The sequence below is a fragment of the Quercus lobata genome, chromosome 9 (genome assembly GCF_001633185.2).
Source record: "Quercus lobata isolate SW786 chromosome 9, ValleyOak3.0 Primary Assembly, whole genome shotgun sequence".
Classification (NCBI taxonomy): Eukaryota; Viridiplantae; Streptophyta; class Magnoliopsida; order Fagales; family Fagaceae; genus Quercus; species Quercus lobata.
In genome coordinates this window covers 48,964,515-48,987,832 of record NC_044912.1, presented here as the reverse complement: position 1 = coordinate 48,987,832, position 23,318 = coordinate 48,964,515, and the positions used below count along the sequence as shown (strand labels likewise).

Here is a 23,318-nt window from a genome sequence, read left to right as displayed (position 1 = left end):
CTCATATAAATATCAAAAAAAAAAAAAAAAAAGAGCACAAACCGATGATTGGAAAAAAGAAAAAAAGAAAAAAAAAGGCTAATGAAGTGATGAACAACACATATTGAATAAATAAAAAAAGTATTGTAGCTACTACAATAGCTTTACACATTCACACAACAAGTAGTACAACATTTTTACAAAATATTTATTTTCAATTGTGTTTGGTACTCACAGTCTCATATTATTATTTTATTTCGACTTATAAGAATTTGACACCTTAATAATTGTGAAAATATTGTGAAATTTATTGTGTTAGTATAAAAATATCTTTATTTTTAGTTATGGTTAGTTCCAGTATAATATTTTATTTTGACTTATAACAAATTAACATCTCAACAATTGTGAAAATATTGTGATAATTTATTATGTTAACTAACAGTCATATATATATATATATATATATATATATATAAGAGAGTTGATCGAGCGATATTACCAGAAAAAAAAAAAGAAAAAAAAAAAGAAAAAGAAAAGAAGGCCAGTGAACAATGCAAATTGAACAAACCAAAAAAATAAAATAAAATGTAGCTACTACTATAGTTTTACGCATTCACACTTTGAACAATGCTAGAGATACAAACTATTTTACAAAAAAATTTACAAACTGCTGATGTAGTGAGTGATTATTGATAAATGAAAAAATGATATTAACGGTGGGTCTAAATGAAAACCAATAAGAGGTTAGTCACATCAAAATTTTGTAAAAATGTTGTAAAATAGTTTGTGTCTGTAGCATTACTCTTCACACTTTTGTTATGAAATTATTGTGAAAAATGTTGTGGATATAGCACTTTTTTATTCAGAATACCTTTATTTTTAGTTGTTGTTAGTTCTAACATGATACTCTATAAGGAATTAACACCTCAACAATTGCGAAAATATTGTGATAATTTATTGTGTTAACTAACAGCTTTATATATAAAAAATAAAATAAAATAAAAAGAGGAGTAGACCACGATATTCCCCCCCCCCCCCCCCCCCCCCACAAAAATAAAAAATAAAAAAATAAAAGAAAGAAAGAAGAAGACAGCGAAACAATGAAAGTATTGAATAAACCAAATGATTGTCGTGTTTAAGGTAGCTTTAGGGCATTGACGCTTTTTATATATAGAAAATTCATTTATTGCCTACACCATACTTGATATTATTATTTATTAAACAAAAATACATAACGTCATGGTATTCGTAAGAAAGCCAAAACAAGAACGATTTCTATTTCAAGGTTCAATTTATTGTGTTAACTAACAGTTTTATATATAAAAAATAAAATAATAGAGGAGTAGACCATGATATTACCCCCCCCACCCCAAAAAAAAAAAAAAAAAAAAAAAAAAAAAAAAAAAGAAAAGAAAGAAGAAGAAGAAGAAGACAGAGAAACAATGAAAGTATTGAATAAACCAAATGATTGTCTTGTTAAAGGTAGTTTTAGGACATTGACGCTTTTTATATATAGAAAATTCATTTATTGCCTTACACCATACTTGATATTATGATTTATTAAACAAAAATACATAACGTCATGGTATTCGTAAGAAAGCCAGACAAGAACGATTTCTACTTCAAGGTTCAACTACTTTGAAAACTCAATAATTAAATATACTACTATAACTACACCTAGAGCAGAACTATAACTTTTCAGTAAGGCATCTTCAATTTTCATATCAAATGGCTGAAACAACCATAAATCCTGGGATTAAGAGGTAATTTTATCCTCAATTGCTCTAATCTTTCCATTTCATATATAGAACTGAGTTTATATGCAGATATCCTACTTATTATTATTATTATTATTATTTTTAAATTTCTTACCCAAGGATTGCAGTTGTAACCGGAGCCAATAAAGGGATTGGATTTGAGATATGTAGACAGTTAGCTACAAATGGGATCAGGGTGGTTTTAACTGCTAGAGATGTAAGGAGGGGCAGTGAAGCAATTGAAAAACTCAAGGCTGCAGGATGCTCTGATGTGGTTTTTCATCAACTAGATGTGATGGACCCAACAACCATTTCTTCTTTGGCAGATTTCATCAAAACCCACTTTGGGAAGCTTGACATATTGGTAAATACATCTTTGGAGTGATTCCAAGTGTTATTTTTGAGAGGGTAGATCTTTGTTTTGCTTCTTATTATGTTGCAAAGAATCTCTCGGATTTCTGAGGAATCATATATAGGTTTTGAATTTAAAAACATACATGCTTGTATTGGTTGATTTGTGCATGGGTCATCAGATTTCTTTATATAAAAATAAATAAATAATTTTTCTTGCAATGACCAGTTTGTGTAGTTCTATACAAAGATAAATCGTCTAGTATTCTTTCTCCTCCCCACCCTTTTGTAATTAGGTTGTTGATAAACGAAAGTCATTTATTAATTGATGAGATCTTGTTCTTTTTGGTAGCTTTGAGTCTCTAACATTGCTATTATTTCAAAATTGTAGGTAAATAATGCAGGGATTAGTGGATCCATACGCGCCCCGGAGGAACGAAGAAAAGTTAGCATTGATCAAGTGAGTCTTTCAAGTCTCAAAGTTAGGGGTGTGCATGGGTCGATTTAAGGGGGTTTTTCAATTGAACCTATCATGATGTATTAAAAAAAAAAATTCAACCCAACCAAACCCATTACAGGGTCCAAACCTAACCCATCACAGGGTCCAATCCAACCCACGTGGATTGGGTTGAACCCATGAATTTGACAATTTTTTTAAAATTATTATTATTATTCATGGGCTTGACTTGTCAAAATATATATATATATATATATATAACTTTTGTTTTGACCCCCTAAAAAAAAAAATTGAACACCCTGAATCTAAAGTTTATTTAAACCCAATTAAAATAAATTTGAATATGATCATTTTAATGCTACTTTCTAAATATTTTTACAATAAATGTTATATGATAAGTTGTAACTAGTTTTTATTTGGACCTACAACTAACATCACTTTTTACCTACCATTAACAACTTGCCACCTAGATTTTGTTATAAATTTTTTGTGAAAGTATTGTGTATAGAATTTTATTTTTTAAAAAAATGTTTCAACTTTTTGCTCATTCGTTAAAAAAAAAAAAAAAAAAAAAAAAAAAAAAAAAAAAACCCTTCTCTTTGGGACTCTGGCTTACTTTATTGTTGAAGCAAAATGAAATTGTTTTTCCCTACACCTTTTTTTTTCCATAAGCAAAAAATTACACTACTGTTACAACCAATAGATCTCTATCTACATATATGCGATTATTTCCCATTATCCTTATCCGTCTTTCTCTCTTCTATATTTTCTTAGTTTTTTTTTTCTTTATTTGATTAAATGGTTTGATAAATACTCTATAGATTTTCAAGTTCAAGAAGTCTTTTAGTGCTTGCTCAAATTCCAAGAGAGTGACCACGTGTATGATTAAAAAGTCATACACTTTAAAAGCAAAAACTTATATTAGTTACTATTTTTTTTTTCTTAGTTTCACATTTACTCCTAGTTCTACTCCTAGGTGTGTTACTGTTATTCTTTATCATATATTTTTATTTAATTGATAATACATATAAATATAATAAGTTATTATTAATTTGAAAAAAAAATGTATGATTAATTATTTAATTATATTTGTTATCTTATCGATATTTTAACTATTAATAATTTTTTTAGACTATTGTACAATATATTTGTATTGTATTTAGAATATTATTTTAGATTATTGTATATAATATGGAAGTTGTATGTATAGAAAAAAAAATTATTTAATTTTTTACTTACCCCCATGACAAATTTCTGCTCTATCATTCCTAACCCCCTAAAAATATCTTGGAGTCTCCATTGTTATTATTAAATTGAGCATTAAAACAACCTCCCATAAATAAGAGAAATTTATAACCAAATAATCTTGAAAATAACATCAAACAAACAGAAACTATACAAGGAGAACTTAGGGTTGAGTTTTATTTAGGAAGAGGGGCAAAAAAGAAAATAACAAATTTGTATAATATATTTCTAAATATATCTATACTTTTTAATTTAAAATATATATTAATTATAGGCGGGTTGGGTCGAGTTAGGTGTATTTGTGAATCTTACAACTCAAACCCAACTCGACTCACTATAAAATAAAAAATTAAAAAAATCTCTTCTCACAACCCAATCCAACACAGCAGGATGGGTTGGATCGGGTCGGTTTTGGCAAGTTAGCTATACACCCCTACTTAATCTTATATCATTGCTTTCGTTGAACGATGTTGCTATGGGTCAAACTTTTTGAAAAATTCAGATAGTAAAACTATTGAGATTGTTGTGGCAAATTTTTGAAAATTTTGAAGTTTTTTCTTTACAAGTAATTTTATCCATCATTAAGTTATTGTCTGTATGAGGGTACATCATAGTAGGGATGTCTATGGATTAGGCGGATAGGGTTTGAGGTTAACTCGTTACTCAAACCGTTTAGGTTGAGTGGAAGAAGTGAAGACCTGTGGCTAATTGCGAACAACCACGAGTTGAGTTGGATCGGGCTCTGGTGGAAGATTTGTCAGTTTAGTTACCGATGGAGTGGTGATGGGTGGAGGAAGGTAGATCTTCACCTAATCTGAGCGGAGGAGAGTAAGGTTAGGTTGGATTTGAGCCAAACATTGTCGAATCTAGGCGAAACTCCGTCGGTCATATCAGAGAGAAACATCGTTAGATTTGAGCAAATCTAAGCAAATGTCACCAAATCTGAGCAAATCCAATTTAAACATCGCTGGATTTAAGTGGATCTAAGCGGCAAAGGGCCTAATAGTTGTTGGATCTGGGTAGATATAAGGGTTACTTGAAGTGTTTTTTTTTTTTTTTTTTGGTCGAGTAGGGTGGCTTCATTTTTCGTGGAAGACACCTGCCACTTAACTGGCCGAAGTTTGTTTCTGAGAGAAGGGACCTGTTGTTGATCGATGAAAGGATCGGATCAGGCCGCCAATGGTCGGTCTAGTCAGGTGGTTGGGTTGCTTGGACAAACCTACATCATAGTATGATGTGAATCATGTGATCACTCATCATAACCATACAATAACATTATTTTGTCATCATATGTAGTCTTATATAGTTGTGGATTACATATGTTGTTAGAGAAAACGATACATATCCTTTATCCACAACACACTCTCTCTCAAATTGAAGGCATATCCCAAAATTTTGATGACTTGCAATATGAAGAAAAATAGAAATTAATCAAGTTTTATAAAGAAGAGTATTGTAGCATCATTTAATACCTTTGCATATAATGATACAGCTTTTAGGTCCAAATGCCATACCTCTAAAGGAAGTCATAAAGCAAACTTATCAAACAACTGAGGATTGTTTGAGAACAAACTACTATGGAGCCAAGCAAGTGAGCGAAGCACTTATTCCGCTTCTTCTATTATCCAATTCAGGAAGAATAGTAAATGTCTCCTCCGCCTTGGGACAATTAAAGGTACAGAATGTAAAACTCATCTTATTAAACCATTTATAATCAACTATATTTGGTCATGAATATTTCACGGCAATATAGAGTGCAAGATTATGGCTGCGACGATTGTGTAGGACCTGCACTAAACATTTGGTTCTAGGAGATTGCTTGAAAATTTTTTTTGAAGAAATTAAAATTTCAATTATGTTAATATTTCAGCTTATTTCAAATGAGAATGCAAAGAAAGAGCTCGGAGATTTTGATGGCCTCACAGAAGAGAAAGTGGACAAGGTGGTGGAAGGATTTCTGGAAGATGTCAAGGAGAATTTGATTGAAACCAAAGGTTGGCCTGTTAATATTTCTGCTTACATAGTCTCCAAGGCAGCTCTTAATGCATATACAAGGGTTCTAGCAAGGAAGTACCCCAAAATAGCAATCAACTCCGTGTGTCCAGGGTATACCAGCACAGACTTGAACCACAACAGTGGAGTTTTAACTGTTGAAGAAGGTGCAAAAAGTCCTGTGATGTTGGCTTTGATGCCTGAAGGTGGGTCTTCTGGCCTCTTCTTTGATCGAATGGAAGTATCAACCTTTTGAATAAGAAATGATGCTACCCAATAAGCACATAAGCATAGGGAAGAAAAATGGAGAATAAAAATATGTGTTATGGAAGCTTCTTTAAATCTTATAGTTGGTTTATTTCGATATTGCTTTGATCAATAAAAGCTTTAGAAAGCTTTATTATTCTACTTTATATTATGTGAAAGCTCTTTCAACACTAGTTGTTAGAGCAACATGATACTTGTCGAAATTAAGAGCTTTTTGACTCATTTATATTGTTCGGTTCTCTAATGAAAGAAAATTTAGGTTACTTAAATTATTATATAAATATGTTCGGTTCTCTAAAGAAAGAAAATTTAGGTTACTTTAAATTATTATATAAATATATATTTTACATAATATAACTTTAAGCAATGTTACACCATTCAATATTTTCTTAATGAATGTAAATTTTGACAAAATTCACCATTTGATTATTATTATTATTTTTTTAATATTCTCTATGCTTGCAAAATTTTAAGGTGGTCAAATATTAATAGTTATGTCATCAATCAATTGTTTAAACTTAAACTTTTGTAATTTAAAATAATGCATAAAATGTGAGTTTATGGATTGAATAGTAAATTATATTCAATTGGCATAAAAATTTGCATGCATTTTAAGAACTTATAGAACATGTAAACCAATAGTGAGATCTTCAAAATAGTATTCATTTTTTTCCTATTTATTATTAGTTCAAATTTATCCTATATTTTGGTATATAACATAAAACTGATTGATCACAACTCTTATGTTGCTGAAAGTCCTTAGAATGAATATTTTAAAACAATTCTTTTCATTTCATTCTTTTTCTTCCTATCAAATGGAGTGTTAGGGATGTTATTTTCGATGAGTATAATTTGTAATGCTCTTCTCTTTTGGCAATATATATTCGTTTTCTCTAGTTAAATTAGTCTAAATATTGGATGTTATTTTGGATGAGTATAATTTGTAATGTTTTTCTCTTTGGGTAATAATTTTTTTTTCTTTTTTCGTTTTTTGTAGTTAAATTAGTATAAATATTGTTTTCGTCCCTAAAGTTTGCATGATCATTGTTTGGTTTTATACTTTAAAAAAAGATAGGAGTAGAGATGAAAAACAGAATTCATGCGAACTTAAGGGACCAAAACACAATATTTTAGCCAAAACATTAATATTACATTAAATATGTCATTATATGCTTATATATGTTATGGTAAATATTTTTGTATTTTTTTTTTTTTTGCATCTTAAGATCAATTTTTTGCATCTGGTTAGACAGGTAATCCGTTAGTTGAAAGTTGAAACAATGGTCTCTAGGGACCCAAAACCTATATCAAGTCAAGTTCCCATTTGGGTTTTACCATAATGGAGTCCAGATGTTGTTCCACGAATGAAATTTATTTTTGATAGCCCACCAATCTTTTTTTTTTTTTCTCTAATTTATTTTTTTGTACCAATGGTATTTACTATTTAGGACTTGGGAGCATAAAAAAACGTCTTGGCGTACGTATTGGGTTGCAATAAATAACTTATCCTAAACTTCAATTAATTAGATGACCATGACCCTTAATTAACAAAGTGGGATAAAAACAAAAGGCTTACTTGAGATTTTTTTTTTTTTTTTAATTTTTTTTTTTTAAGAAAGTTTTAACTTATGCGTCCGCTTTTGATAATAACTCTTTATCATCAGACTAAGATACCAATTGGTTTTTTTGTATAAGCGGAGATTAAACCCAGATCTCTTATTGGGATGGGTGTCGTAGCTTACATAGGCATGGACAAAGATAGGAAAACGTCAATGCCTACTTATAAAGTGAAAAATTATTAGGTAATCAGAGTGATATGATGCTCTATCTTCTCACATTACTGATGACCCCCATGATGAATTTGGTTAGTAAGATTCATCATGAATATGAGAGAATGAGTACCATGTTACCCTACTCTCGAAGTACCTAATAATTACTATGATAAAAGCCAAATACAGCCCAAACTACTTGTGATTTAATAACATTGAGAAAATCACAAAAGCTAATAAAAAAACTTTGATTAGGTTGAAAGTAGACATGGCAAAACGGGCAGAAATTTGCTGACCCAACCCGAATCCCATTTTTTTGCCCAAATTAAATATGGGCCAACTGTGGCCCGCCCATTTTTTAACATTTTTTTTCCCTAAAATATATTTAAAAATTACATGGCAAGGTGTGCTAGACTACTCCTAGGTGCATTACATTGTCATAAAAGGCACAATGAACTTCTGTGTTGTGCATCCTATTTATTAAAAAAATAAAGAGTTAAATGAAAGGGACAAAAAATACAAAAGGAAAGCTAAAGCCTAAAGCATTTACTATCCCGTGTCTACACAGACTACACTACTAAGTAAGCAGCACTAACTACTAATTACTAAGCTCTACTTCTAGTTATAACATTCATTAACTATCTACTAGATACTAAGTAACTAAGTTCTACTACAAAGACTACTAATTATTACTAACAACACGTCCAAGTCTGTCTAACTAATATAGTAATATCTATCTAACTAGCACAAACCTGGCCACCAAGTGATGAAACAGTAAACAAGACAAAATTAGAAGAATTCAATAGTGACTCAAAAGGCAAAACAAAAAAATCTTAATTGGACTTGTATTTAGAAGAGCCTAGGCAAAAGGCAAAATCCAAAGTTAGAAGTTCTCTCTTGGTGGAAAGAACATTACAATCGGTTTCCAAAACTCTCTTTAATGGCATGAGATCTCACGAGCATTCCTATAACTACTGTTGCATTTGAATCAAGTTTTAGCATAGGAAAAAAAAATTCTTACTCTATATCGATCACATCTTTTGCCTGAAAACATGGAAACTACGTTGTGCACTAAAAATTTGGCATTTATTTGTCTTTTTTTTTTAATGTGAAAAATATGAGTCAACCAGACCCGACCCGCACGCAATGTGATTGACTCGATCTGATTATTTGCTATGTCTAGGGCCAACACGACCCAACCCAATTTTAAACCTTTTTTTTTTCTTTTATATATATATATATATATATATATAATATTTAGACTACATGTCAAGGTGCTAGGTGCATAGATATAAAGGCACAAAGCACGACACTTACACTATAACTATTTAGTAGCCACCAGTGGCGATGGTCATTGCCCCATTTATTAAAAAAAAGGTTAATTAAAATGAAAAAAAATACAGAAAGCAAAAGCACCTACAACTACACATCTACACTACTAAATACTAACACTAATTTAAATACTAAGTAATAGAAGAAAGATATACAAAAGTATAATAGTAACACAAATAGTCTAATAATAGTAGATGCCCACTTAACGTGGGGGAAAAAAAAAACAAAAACAAACAAACAAAAGGTATTATGTACAATTCATTTCCTTGATTGAGTTGATTCATTCTCTCTAAAAAAAATTCATTTATTCATTTGTTTAATTTTTTTTTTTATAAAAATACGGGTCATCCTGACCCTGCTCGAACCACCCAAAACTCGATTGGCCCGACCCATTTTTAACCCAATTTTTTAATTTGGCCCATTTGATCCGCAACTCAATTAACTCGACCTGACCTAACCGTTTGCCATGTCTAGTTTACTTAACACGAATCTAATACGCTATAAGCATTGTTCTGTTAACGAGTGCTTTTAAGACATTTGTTAATATATCATTTTAGGAAAGTTTTAATACTATTTTCATGGGAAATATAAAAAGTTATAAAAAAAAAAAAGGTTTTTTTTTTCTTTTCCCATAAAAAAAATTTTCTATAAATAATTCTTAAACTAATGCTATTAAGGCATTTGTTAGCTTTTTTACTTTTTTTTTTTTTTTTTTTTTTTGGGTCATAACATGACCTTAATACCCTGTAAGTAATTATAAGGGTCAATAGGCTATATTGCTCCTAAATATTCATCCATAGGCCAACATTGCTCATACAGATACTCTATGTTCATAACAAATGGCAAATATAACCTTGATTGCGGGGACGAAGAGGTACAATTAGATCTTAACTAGTCGTAGATTTAGGCGATGCGCAGAAAAATTTGAAACACAATGCAATAAAAGAAGCTATCTCTTATTTTATAGTGTGAGAACTATTAGATCAAGTTGTAGTCATGTATTCTTTGTGAATTATTGTACATAAACATGCGAATCAACTCTTATAGGTATATTTTTCTCCAAAACATAGATCAACATTTCTTTCTTTCTCATAATCAATAAATCATATATCATAAAGTGGAAATATATAATTAAATTAAATTCAAAAAGCAAGCTTTTTTTTCATCATATGAACATTTGAATAAATCCTGCAATATATAACTCTTCAAATTCATAAACCATATGATTACTTAGAATAAGACCAACCTATCCACCATGAAATTGCAGTATCGTCTAGATATAATTATATAAAAGTCATGTTTTGTTGATCTTGTCTCATCAACCAAAAGTAACATCTATATAGCTAATAAGATCTTTAGAGAGTAACATATGACGGGAAATTCTTAGTTTGAATAGCCAATTATAGATATATAAATCATCCAACACAAACGTCTATTAGAAGATAGAATCTATAACTTTAATACAAAATTTTGGCAAAATAGTTAAATAGTATACTACCTTCAACTTAGTGAGATTAAGATATTGTTTTATAGGGAGTGCACACGTTCATGGTTTCTCACTTTTCAGAATGAATGTGACATTGACATATTTAAACTATGACAATTATTGAGTAGTTATACAAAACTATTCAAAAACTATTGTTCAAAAGTTTGTACAGATAAATTCATTTTCTTGTTCCATATGTTGTACATACTTATGGAATTTAAAAGTTCGTTTTTCATTAAGGCTTACAATAAAAATGCCAATAACTTCATCATAGAAATCAACCCTATTGAAAGTTGATGTGGTGTAATGCTTAATTAGTCAAAAGTGAGGGCACCTTAGGCATTGTGTTTGTTGTTCCTACAACATAAGCTTAATTTGGTGCTATGTAATAGAATTTTTGCAATTTCAAAATCACAAAGAGACTAAAAGGTGAAAAAAAAAAAAGATTAATTCAAAAACGTTAAATGAATTAAGCATTGCATATATGAAAGATTTAAGCAAATAATAGGACATCAAATGTTATTCAAACTAACGCAAACTCTAACCTTTTTTTTTTTTTTTTAATAGGTAAATAGTGGTGGAGGGGATATGGTGGGGTGTGAACCACAAATATGGGACATCACAAAGAATGTTGTTACCTCTAGGCTATAATTGGCACCCCAAAAATTAATCTAGGAGGCTAGACAAAAGAATAATTAGAATTCCAACAAAGAATTAATCAAGTTCCTCAAGTATCTATACATAAAAACATTAATAGCATAATGATACTCTAGAGTAAATTATATTTTGTCTTATTCTTTTTTTGATATTTTCCTTAAAGATCAACTAAGCAAAGTAAAAACTTACCAAAAAAGCTCAAATTAACTAAATTTGCATTGCCAATTCCAAGTCAATTAAGAGTAACAAAAGCCAATATCATTAAAAAATTTGGTAAGGAAAATAGCAAAATCACTTCATAGACTAAATACAAGAATACCAAAAAGAAAGGGAAAAAAAGAGATCATTTCTATTTGTGCGTTTGTTCACCTCAATGGTCATCCTATTGCCGATTTAACTTTGAAAATCTCTGACAAAAACAACTTATGTCTTTTCAAAATTGTGAAAACTCAAGCTTGATTGAAAAATGTGGAGAACAATTAGTATTGAGCTTTTTTTTTTTCTTTTTTTTTTTCTTTTTGTAGATGATGGGGTGATTGTACCTAGATGTACACTAGTAGATATAACATTGTAAAGCTTAAATAAATAATTGATGTGTGAGTCAGAGAAAAATAAGGTTGTGAAAAATTGAAAATTTGGAAGAGGAAACATTGTAACTATAGATAAATGAAGAGATACAAAACTCATCTTTGGGCTGGAGATTATACTTGAAATTTTAATTGTATCCACTAAAAAGATAATGAACTATTCAATTTTAATAATTAATTGAAATTAGAAAGAAGAAAATGAAAAGTTGAAATCAATTTGAGTGGCTGAATAGTTAAACATTTGTATCTAATATATAGTAATGTTTGTAATTTGAATATATATTTCTAGTTATTTAGTTTAATAAGCCTACCTTTTATCCATATCTTTTCAAAGAACACAATCCTTAAACATTCAATCTACATTAAGAAATGCAAGTCTTGAAACTTAAATATATTTTAATCCTTCATTAGTTAAAGATTTATCTCAGTGAATTTTTGCATTGTCAAAAGCAATTTCAAGAAATTTAAGATTCTTTTAACAGATTTCAAATAATTAGATGAAAAGTTAAGTATATTTTTGAAAGATATTAACATGAGCAATTTCCACCAATAATCATTTGGTTCTTATTTTACTTACAATTATTATAAATTGTAAAGAAAATTTTCAAATTTCAACAATATATTATTGAGAAATTAATTGTTGAAATTTGTCATATGTCCATCCAAATATGACACATAACACCTTATCATCCAAACATAGCACACTTACAAAGGATAATGACTAACATATGACAATGTTAAAGTGAAAAGTCAATTAAAAAGATTATATATTGCATAAAAATTATTACCTACTATAATCACACAAATGAATGTAACAAAACAAACAAGAGTCACTTACAAGGATAAACAACTTCACCACCCAAATGAATCCAAGTAATCTGCTCGAAAGATAGAGAACAAGAACCTCGTTACCTATCGGAATCGATCGAAGGATAAGAATTAGACACGAAGAATTTATTCTTCTCAAAAGCAAAAGGCTCAAAATAATAATACACTTTATTATCTCATTTTCATCCATACATGAACTAGGATTTATCATTTATATAGGACCAACTTGGAACAACCTTCCAATTAAGCATGAGTAATGAAAACTTATATTTCCAATACTATAACATTTAAACAAAAAATTCATAAACTTGACCTAATACAACTAACAAAACACATCAACAAGACCCTGAAAATTGGGAAATACATTTTGGAAAACAAATAAACACAATTAAAAGCAAGATAATTCAAAATTTACTATTTCATGAATTCATTCTACTATAGCCCAAAGGCCCCAAATAATCTTTAGTAAAAAAAACTCCAAATTACACGCACATTTGAGAAGTTGCAAACTTATGTTTCAAAAATCGAATTGTTCAAAGAATTGAAAAAGGAAGTGATTTAAGATTTTTAAGGCCAAACCAAAGGTCAAATCATGCATGATGATATCTTAATTAATTTAATAATTAATTAAAATAAAAATAAAGGTACTAACTTTTTAAAAATTAAAAAAAAAAAATAGTAACTAAAAAAAATCAAAGCAATGTAAAAAACTTTCAACGAAATTTCACAATTATTAGTATAAAGCTAATATGAATAGGACAGTGAGAATAGTAAACATCAAATTTCGAATTTTCGTCATGGCCTACGTAGAAAGCTAGCTTCAAATGGAACAGTGAGTAAAATTCATACCTGGAATTTTCAAAGGAACTACCTCTGTCATGCATCACGCCCTACGTAGAAAAGCTAGCTATGTCGACAGTTATTGACAAATATCAACATTATGCAACTATATATAAATACCTATAAGCTTACCTCTTACCCTAATTACAGCCTTACACCAAGAGCAAAATCATAAAACATTAATTGTCAAGGAACATTGAGCGCATTAATCAGACTCTAACAAATGGCAGAAACAACCAAGAGGTAATCTGACTTTTAACTATAGAAAAATTAGTGTTTAATGCACACTTTTTAACAAATTAGTGTTTGATATTTTGGCTTGGTGGAAGGTGAATTCTACTAGATATGTAATCCTTTCCAAGGTAGCATGAGATGTCATGGTTATTCTTGTGTCTACTGTTGCTTCTAAGTCAGCCTTTAGCACGGGGGGTCGTGTTTTGGATCTTTTTAGGAGTTCATTAGCTCCTAAAACTGTGGAGGCCATTATCTATGCTCAAAATTGATTAAAAAACCCATCTAAACCAATCAATCTTCGGGAAGCAATGAATAAAGTGGAAAGTCTTGAACAAAATGCTGAAGCAGGTAATTTTCTAAAACTATATATTTAAATTGTATATTAGTTTATTGTTCTTTGTTTATTAGTTTACTAACATTTTCTGTGTTTATTTTCTTAGAATTGATGAAATTGGCAAAAGATAAAGAAGATTAAGTGAAGACTTGGAGTGTGAGCTAAAAAATAGAATTGGGAGGGGGAGAACTGGAGAAGTATAGCATTAGATGGACAGACTTTTTTTTTTTTTTTTTTTTTGTTGCGTTCATGTTCATTTAAACAATTTCTTGTTGGGTTTACAATTAGTACTTGTTTTGGATTTGTAATTCATTTCATGCTTTGCTTTAGACTTGTTTACATTATGGTTTTTAAAATTGAAACTTGAAATTAGTAGGCATGACTAGAATTGCTTTGAGTATGGGTAAATCCTTTTTGCTTTGTACCCGGTGTTTCACATAAACTCTTTACTTCATATTCTTGATCTAAAGTGAGGACTGAAGAGTATTAGATTTTGATAGTTAAAACATTTAAGTTGCTTGCTACTCTACCTTATTCAAAGTACTTGACTTCATTACATGTTTGATGTATACCTGAGAATTTGAGATAGCGATATTACTAATACATTTTGAATTGTATGGTGATATATATATGTTGAATTTTTATATAGTAGGTGAATTTTTATACACTGCACCGCACATGTGACTGCAAATATGAGGTGCGGTGTGGTTATGGTTTTGGCTAAACTATACACCGCACCACACCACACATGTGACCTCAAAAATGAGATGCAATGCATTTATAATTTTGGCTAAACCACACTACAAAGTGTAGCTAAAAATAGTCTAAAACCGCACCGCATTGCGAACACCCTTACTTTTGGATACGTAAAATGCTTCGCACAATGTCTATACTTTGTAATGATCATACCAGGGGGACCACATTTTACATATCCATATGAAAGAGTGTCAATATAATGTAAAAAAAAAAAAAAAAAAAAAAGGGTATATACATCAATCCCTCGAGGCCGTTTGATTCATTGTGATATGCCTTTGATGTGATATACATTATGATGTGGCATTAAGATTTTTGGTTTAGTTTATTTTTTCTAATATTATCATAATTTAAAATTACAAAATATATCACATCATCTTAATCTCGTCACTTCCTAAACAATGTAATGTTGTATTTTTATATTGAAATTACATTAATATAAAATTACAATAACGTAATATTATGGTGTAATGTAACATTACGGTGAACCAAATGCCTTCCTAATGTTAGTTGAATATAAGCATGACATATATACTAGTGGAATCCTTAATGCTCACTACTCAGTCCTCTCATTGTTTTTGTATTAATTTATTACAAACTTTCTCATATAGGATTGCAGTTGTAACGGGGGCCAAGGGTTACGATTTGCGATATCTAAACAGCTAGCTTCAAATGGAGTTAAGGTGATATTAACTGCTAGAGATGTGAAAAGGGGCAATGAAGCTGTTGAAAAACTCAATTCTGCTGGATACTCTGATGTGATTTTTCATCAACTAGACTTGGAGGATTCAGCTAGCATTTCTTCTTTGGAAGATTTCATCAAAATTCAATTTGGGACGCTTGACATATTGGTAATGCAATCTATACATCTTCATTAATTTGAGCGATTAGTGACTAGTGATGTTATACTTACGATAAATATTACTACCTTTGTCCCAAATTAGTATAAGTTTCTAAAACAACCCTCCTTAATTTATACTCCCAAAAAAAAAAAAAAAGTTTTTGACTTTTAAATAAAGTAAATGGTAAGAATTAGTTGAGTCTATGTATGACAATAATTTATTTTGGCTAGTAGATGAGAATAATCTAAATATGGAAATATCCGTCATCTCATACTTTGGAAAGACGAATATTGTTTACCAAAGTCTAATGAGAATAATTATGTGTTGCAATCTCTTCATTCAACTTTATTGTATTTAACATTATCAAAAAAAAAAAAAAAAACTTTATTGTATTTAAGGAATATGAATCATATAGGTTTTTTTCCACTCAATTGCCTAGTTATAAGAAAAATGTGTCGTTACTAGATTGGGTAAAAATATAAAATCCTTATTAATTCATGAAATCTTGCTCCTTTCCCCTTATTACTTTGGGAGCTCTAACTTTGATATTACTTCAAAATTACAGGTAAATAATGCAGGGGTTCAAGGAGCCATAGCCAAGGATGAATTGCGGAAACTTCATTTTGATGAAGTATGTCTTTCAATATTATATTATCTTTGTTTGTCACTGATTAAGGCTATAATCCAGAAATTTGAATACCAATAGAACGTAAAATATTCAACCAGAAAGGCAGTGTTGAATAATAATCAAATATTTTTCTCTAGAGTACATTCACAATTAAATTTTATTTCTCACATTTGTCTCAAAAAAAATTTTTTATTTCTCACATTAATAGTAAAGTATACATGATACACATCTTTTAGAATTTTGAATGATCCAATATTGCAAACACCTTTATACTTTTAATATTTAATCTGAGCCATAAAATTAATCAATTTTAAATGAAATTGATCATTGAACCAAAAAAAAAAAATTAGACAAGAAAATTCAACATTTTCCATGATGATACAGGTTATAGGTGAAAATGCCAAACCTCTAAAGGAGCTTGTACAACAGACTTATGAAACTGCTGAGAATTGTCTGAGAACAAACTACTATGGGATCAAGCAACTGAGCAAATCACTTATTCCACTTCTTATGTTATCCAATTCAGCAAGAATAGTAAATGTTTCTTCCATTGCGGGACAATTGAAGGTACAAATTCAAAAACTCATCTTATTAAACCAGGTACATGCAGCTGCATTGGTCGTGATCATTTTTTGGCAATTTAGAGTGCAAGTTTAGTTGCAAGAACCATAGTGTGGCATGAATGTTTTGTGGCTTTGACAATTGTATAGGCGCCTGTACTAATCATTTGGTGCTAGGAAATTGCTAGGACAGAGAATATCAAGAAATTGAAAATTTTAATTATGTTTTATTATTTCAGTTTATTTCAAATGAGAATGTAAGGAAGGAACTAGAAGATATTGATGGCCTCACAGAAGAGAAGGTGGACAAAGTGGTGGAGGGATTCTTAGAAGATCTCAAGGAGAATTTCATAGAAACCAAAGGTTGGGGTGTTAATTTTTCTGCTTACTTCGTCTCCAAGGCAGCTCTTAACGCTTACACAAGGATTTTGGCAAGGAAGTATCCCAAAATTGCAATCAACTCAATCCACCCTGGGTTTGTCCGCACAGTCATTATCCATAATACTGGAGCTATGACTACTGAAGAAGGCGCAAGAGGTCCTGTGATGTTGGCTCTAATGCCTGAAGGTGGACCCTCTGGCCTCTACTTTAATACAACTGAAGTGTCTACCTTTTGAACAACCAAGAGAAGGAGAAAAAAAAAAAACCTAGAATGGCTCAAGATGTAGGATTGAATCTATATTTTAATTTTTATAATTTAATAATTTTGGTATTTTTATGTAATTTTCATTATTTTAGGTTTAAGCATTTATTTCCTTGTCTTTAGGTGCTTTTCATGTTATCTAGTCAAATTAAAGTTTTGTAAGTTTTCCTAGCCGCCTTAAGTTTTCCTAGCTTCCTTAGGTTTTTTTTTTTTACTATTTAAACGCATTGTAACCTCCAAGGGCAATTCAATTTTTAGATTAATAAAAATACAGATTGTTGGGTTATAGATTGACCCAAATTAATGAATTCAATTATCCAAGTTGATTAATTTGATCAAATTACATTAAAATTGTGGAGGTACACACAAATCACCAAATAAACTAAAGTGTAGTGGAAAATAAATTTGACATGTGATTTATTGAATAATGGGGGAAACCTCTCACAAGACAAAAACCCCATCGAGTGATTTTTAGGTCACAACTCTCAAGAATCACTAATCAAGAGTCAAGCAACTACAAGTATAAGGAAGGAATCTTACCACTACCCTGAACTATTCCGAAGTACCAATCTGCAATTGAACCTTCACTCCAATCCCCAATTGGACTTGATATTGTAGAAATTTCTTCCTTTGCACGGATTCCAGTATATGACTAATTTCCCAACAACTAATGTTTGTTGTTGGATGCACTTAATTACAAACCCTAAGGCACATAAGAATGCAGTAGCTTCTCCAAAAGTGTATGAGTTTTCTAATTTGAGTCTTTGTGTCTTTGTTGACTTAAAAAAATTTAAAAAAAAAAAAAAAAAAAAAAACTTTTATACCCTCTAGGAGTTTAGTGAAAGAAACCCTAGCAATTCAAGTCATTATGGGTTGAAAATCTGATTTGAGAATTCTAAATCTGTGTAGCTAGATAAATCGAGAGGTATCGAGGTCTTTTATTTATTCTTGATAGATGCTAATATCAAGCTAGTGTCGAGACTTTGCAACGCTCAAGCTCCTATTATTTTGGTGAGAGACACTGAACCAAAGTTTATTGATTTTATTGGGACAGAAAGAGTTGATTTGATTATTAACTCTTATTTGATGAATATTGTCTATTGCATAAAGATCAAGGGACAAGAAGCTCAAGTTGCTCAATTGATAATTTGCAAGTATGGAAAGAAGATCAAGGGGGCTCAAGTATTCCAAATATTTGTTTGCTTGGCATGGAAGATTTCATATCTCAAAGATGAATTCAAGGATGAGTTTGTTTCAAGTGAAGGAGTCTAATGTGGGACAACATATATTATTTAAAATTTATTAATTTTGATATTTTTATGTAATTTTCATTATTTTAGGTTCAAGGATTTTGTTTCTTTATTTTTTGGTGCTTTTAATGTTGTCTAGTCAAATTAGGGTTTTGTAAACTTTCCTAGCTGCCTTAGGTTTTCCTAGCCACCCTAGATTTTCTTTTTACTATTTATACACTTTGTGGATTCAAGAGATTTCTCGTGGATTTGAGGTTAACTACTAGAAGCTAACAATTTAGTTTCTATTCCATTAAAATAAGCACCGTATGTACTTTCTTCAAACTTCCGTAACATCAACTCATCTATATATTAGATGTTGTGGAGGCCCATTCAAATATTGGAATTGTAATATCTTGAATTGCATGCATTTGTGTAATTTTTTATTTTATTTTATTTTATTGTAAAGGCATATTGTGGGATGTGTGTTAAGTTCCATATAGATTGTCTACTAGATCGACTTGGGATATATCATATATTAACAATTATATTATAAACCCGGTTTAAAATATTAATATTATTATTTTCGTGTGTGTTCTAATGAGTATTACTATTTACTAAGAAAAAAGGATTATAAGGAAGCGAGTTTCTTTTTTTCTTTTTTTTCTTTTTTTTGATACAGGAAGCGAGTTTCAATATGTGGCTAGTAACGAGAATTTGAATTTAGCAATCCCTTTAAGTTTGAACCAACTAATGCAAGAAGTGGAATAAAAATACAAGAAATTTTTCCTAACTCCAGCCATCTTTACAACTATCAGTTTCATTAAGAATTTGAATTTAGCAACTCCTTTTAAGTTTGAATCGATTGATTCAAGAAAATTTTCCTATCTACTATTAAAGAAAGCTTCTGGAAACTATTTTGAGAGAAAAATCTATTCTTGAATTGATTAGAATGAGAAAAATGAATTAATTAGTTTTTACACTGATGCTCTGCTTTTATACACGAGTTAACAGAGCTAAGAGGGGAAACCAATAATCTAACTAACTCTTAACAGACTAACTAACTCTAATAATACAGCTGTACACTTCTTAATCTTCTCACGTGTTTGCTGTCCCACGTGCCAATCACTTAAGCTAAGTGATGTCGTTTTTCTTTCATCTTTCCTTTCTTCTTTTTCTTGTGCACTCTGTCGTTTAGATCATCACTACTGCAGCTGTGTCGTTCTTCTTTCTTTGTCTTCATGCCTTCTTTCTCAATTACATATTCAACATCTACTAATGAAGGTTGCACTCAAGAAAGCCGACGCATGCATGCTTACACTAATTTTTGCACATTAATAGTACTCCTGAATTGTTCACCGTTAAATGCTAAGAGTAAGAGGTATCAGCCTACAATAACTAGTTAAATAATGGAGAACTAATTTCATATACCTCTCAACATATACCATTCAATACCAATAAAAATTTCTTTCTTCTAGTAAAAAGAATTTGGAAGGGATGTCCGGTGCATTGTTCTGTTTGTCAAAAATTAGCCACGCAATTGTTTTCCACAATTGGTTTCCATGTAATGTTCAACTAGACAACTACCATATATCAGATCTAACGAACATGCATTTTATTTTTTGGAAATGTAATAAATTGTTTTAATGTACCAAAGGTGAAGGTCTCGTATATGTGGTAAGGATGCAAATACAATAACTCAAGCCCTTAAGTGCTAGAAAGAAGATAGCTGCAACACCTGCTCTCTGCTGATAAAGAAAATCTTGAAAAAAAATGTAGTAGAATGATCCACTCCTAATTCCTAAAGGAGTATATGCGCTCCTGAGAAAGGTGATCTTAATGTAATGTAATGGTTATTCAACCCCTTCACAAGCTTGAGAGTTCCATACCTGAGAGTTACATACCAAAGATTCCACACCAAGATTAATAGCATAAAATTTCAACCCAATTTTATATCTTGTTAATATGTAATAGACTATGGGCCTTAAACTCACCTTATTTACTTGTATAGCAAACTTATTTATTTAATGCAAAATTTTCAAAAAATCAAATATTAATAACTACGTCATCAATCAAATGTTTAAATTTTAAGTCTTTCTAGTTTATAATTATGTATGAAAGATAAATTTATGAATCGAATAATAAATAACAACCAATTGATATGAAATTTGACATGCGTGTTATACGATCGACCACTATCTTGTAACAAATTCTACTTTGCTTTCACCTCTCAACTATATTGTGGTTTATAGTGATGCATCAATATGCTTGCCACTAGAATTAAGAGTTCTAGCTTTTTATTAACGTGATAACAGACTTGTCATTACAAAGAACAATGATTGAGCTATCAGCTATATATACCTCAGTTTAGTTATTTATATTTTGTTTGCAACACAACTTTGTTTTTTGGTTTAACCAAGAAATCATCATTCCACCACGTAGGAACACTTATCAATGTACTTATTATTTCTATTTTACTTAATACAAAGTTAAACACGAATGGCTCCTCTTTGGGCAATGTTGGGTTGGCTGGTGGTGGAGGTCTTATATATCCGTGATCATAGTGTGAGATGGAAGGTCTTACTCGCTCTATAGGGATTTCCACAAGTGTCGATGCAGAGCTGTGGACTTTCAGAGATGGCCTAATGCTCTATATCAACCTGAATCTAATGGCTGTAGAGATTGAAATTGATGCAAAAGTTATTCTTGATCAGGTCTCAAAAGATTACAACAATAACCACACCATGCCTCTCTTATTATGGATTGAAGGACTTTCATTAATTAAATTCCTCAAGTGAGGATGAATCACTGCTTCCGTGAAGCAAACAAATGTGCGGATGTGATTGCTAGAAAGGAATTTGGTTCAAGTCAAGATCTCAACTCTGTCACACCAAACCGTCCAAAGTCAATGATGGTATCTACCATTGGATGACTTATTCTATATGATCTCAATGCTTAAATTTTATTGTGTACACAGAACAAATGTTATTGTTAATGTTTTTTTGGAGAGAAAGTTGTAAAATATAAATTAAGTTGCTTGGTAGCTAACATTACCTTCTTGAGAAATAGTCGAAGGATTACCATGTCAAAGGGTATAGTGTCAGTGCACCCTTTCACACAGCCATATCCATTTCATAAACCATCAGCTTCTTGTTTGTCCTTCAAAAGAATATGGCAGAATCATTTCGGTTCAACTTCGCAGCAAAAGTTCTAGTGAAGATCAGTTCCCCTATCTTTCAAGAAGTCGTGTTGATATGGGGTGTTGAAGGCGATTTGGAAAAGCTTGAGGACACCTTGTCCACAGACAAAGCCGTTCTGTTGGATGCAGAGGAACAGCAGGGACATAATCAGGAGCAGACTGTCTGGCTTGGGAAGCTATAAAACATCTTTTATGATGCCGAAGATGTGCTGGATGAATTCAAGTGTAAAGCATTGAGGAGATCATTGGGAGCAGCACCAGAAATGTACGTTGCTTTCTTTCTAGCTCTAATCCACTTATATTCCACTTTAAGATGCGTCATAAAATCAAAGAAGTCACTCTCTAATAGTTAAACTCATAATGCTAAATTTCATACTTCGAAAAGACCAGGAAACAGGCATGTCATGCATGGGAGGAGGGTGATGAGCTATTCCTTTGTGCAGACTTCAGATGTCATTGGAAGAGACAAGGATAAAGAAATAATAGTTAAACTTATAATACATCCTTGTGATGGTGATCAAAAGGTCTGTGTTATTCCCATAGCTGGAATTGCAGGTCTTGGGAAGACTACACTTGCTAAATGGTGTTCAAAAATGAAGAAGTGGTCGGCCATTTTCACTTGAGAATATGGTTAAGTGTATCTGATGACTTTAACATAAAACAATTGTGGTCAAATTAATCAAATCTGTAACTAGTGAAAATTGTAGTGATTTGGACGTAGAGCAATTGCAAATGCGCCTTTGAGGTCATTTGCACAACAGAAAATTCTTACTTTTCTTGGATGATGTGTAGAATGAGAATCAGGGAAAATGGATTAAGTTGAGGAATTTTTTGATGGAGGATACCAAATGGAAGTAAGATCCCCGTGACAACACGCAGCCCAATAGTTGCATCCATTATACGTACCATTTCCTTCTACAACTTAGAAGTACTTCTACATAAAGAGTGTCTATCTTTATTTATAAAATGGGCTTCTGGTGAAGGAGAAGCAAGATAACATGCAAAACTCATTGAAGTAGGGGATGAGATGCTGAAGAAATGCAAAGGAGTTCTAGCAGTGAAGACATAGGGAGCTTAATATATTCAAAGCTCAATGAACGTGATTGGCTATTTGTAAAGGATAATGAAATGTGGAAACTGGAACAAAAAGAAAGGGATATTTTGCCTACCTTACAATTGAGTTATAATCAAATGTCATCTTAAAACAATGTTTTGCGTATTGTTCGCTTTTTTCAAAAGATTATGAGCACAAAATTTTTGAATTAATTCAGCTTTGGATGGCACATGGACTGCTTCAATCACCGAATGAAAACCTAGAGTTCAAAGATATCAGAAACCAATATATAGAT

At 30.9% G+C, this 23,318-nt stretch overlaps 1 protein-coding gene and 1 pseudogene across 1 annotated transcript; both read left to right on the top strand.

The window, feature by feature from the left end:
* The first annotated feature begins 1,668 nt into the window (after positions 1 to 1,668).
* On the top strand, positions 1,669 to 6,262 carry LOC115959827 (salutaridine reductase-like). The gene is made up of 5 exons (XM_031078429.1): positions 1,669 to 1,742; positions 1,857 to 2,100; positions 2,479 to 2,547; positions 5,282 to 5,464; positions 5,660 to 6,262. The coding sequence occupies exons 1-5, from the start codon at positions 1,708 to 1,710 to the stop codon at positions 6,035 to 6,037; spliced, it is 909 nt and encodes a 302-aa protein (XP_030934289.1). The 5' UTR covers positions 1,669 to 1,707; the 3' UTR covers positions 6,038 to 6,262.
* A 7,508-nt stretch (positions 6,263 to 13,770) lies between these two features.
* Positions 13,771 to 17,515, top strand: LOC115959828 (annotated as a pseudogene).
* Positions 17,516 to 23,318: the final 5,803 nt, after the last annotated feature.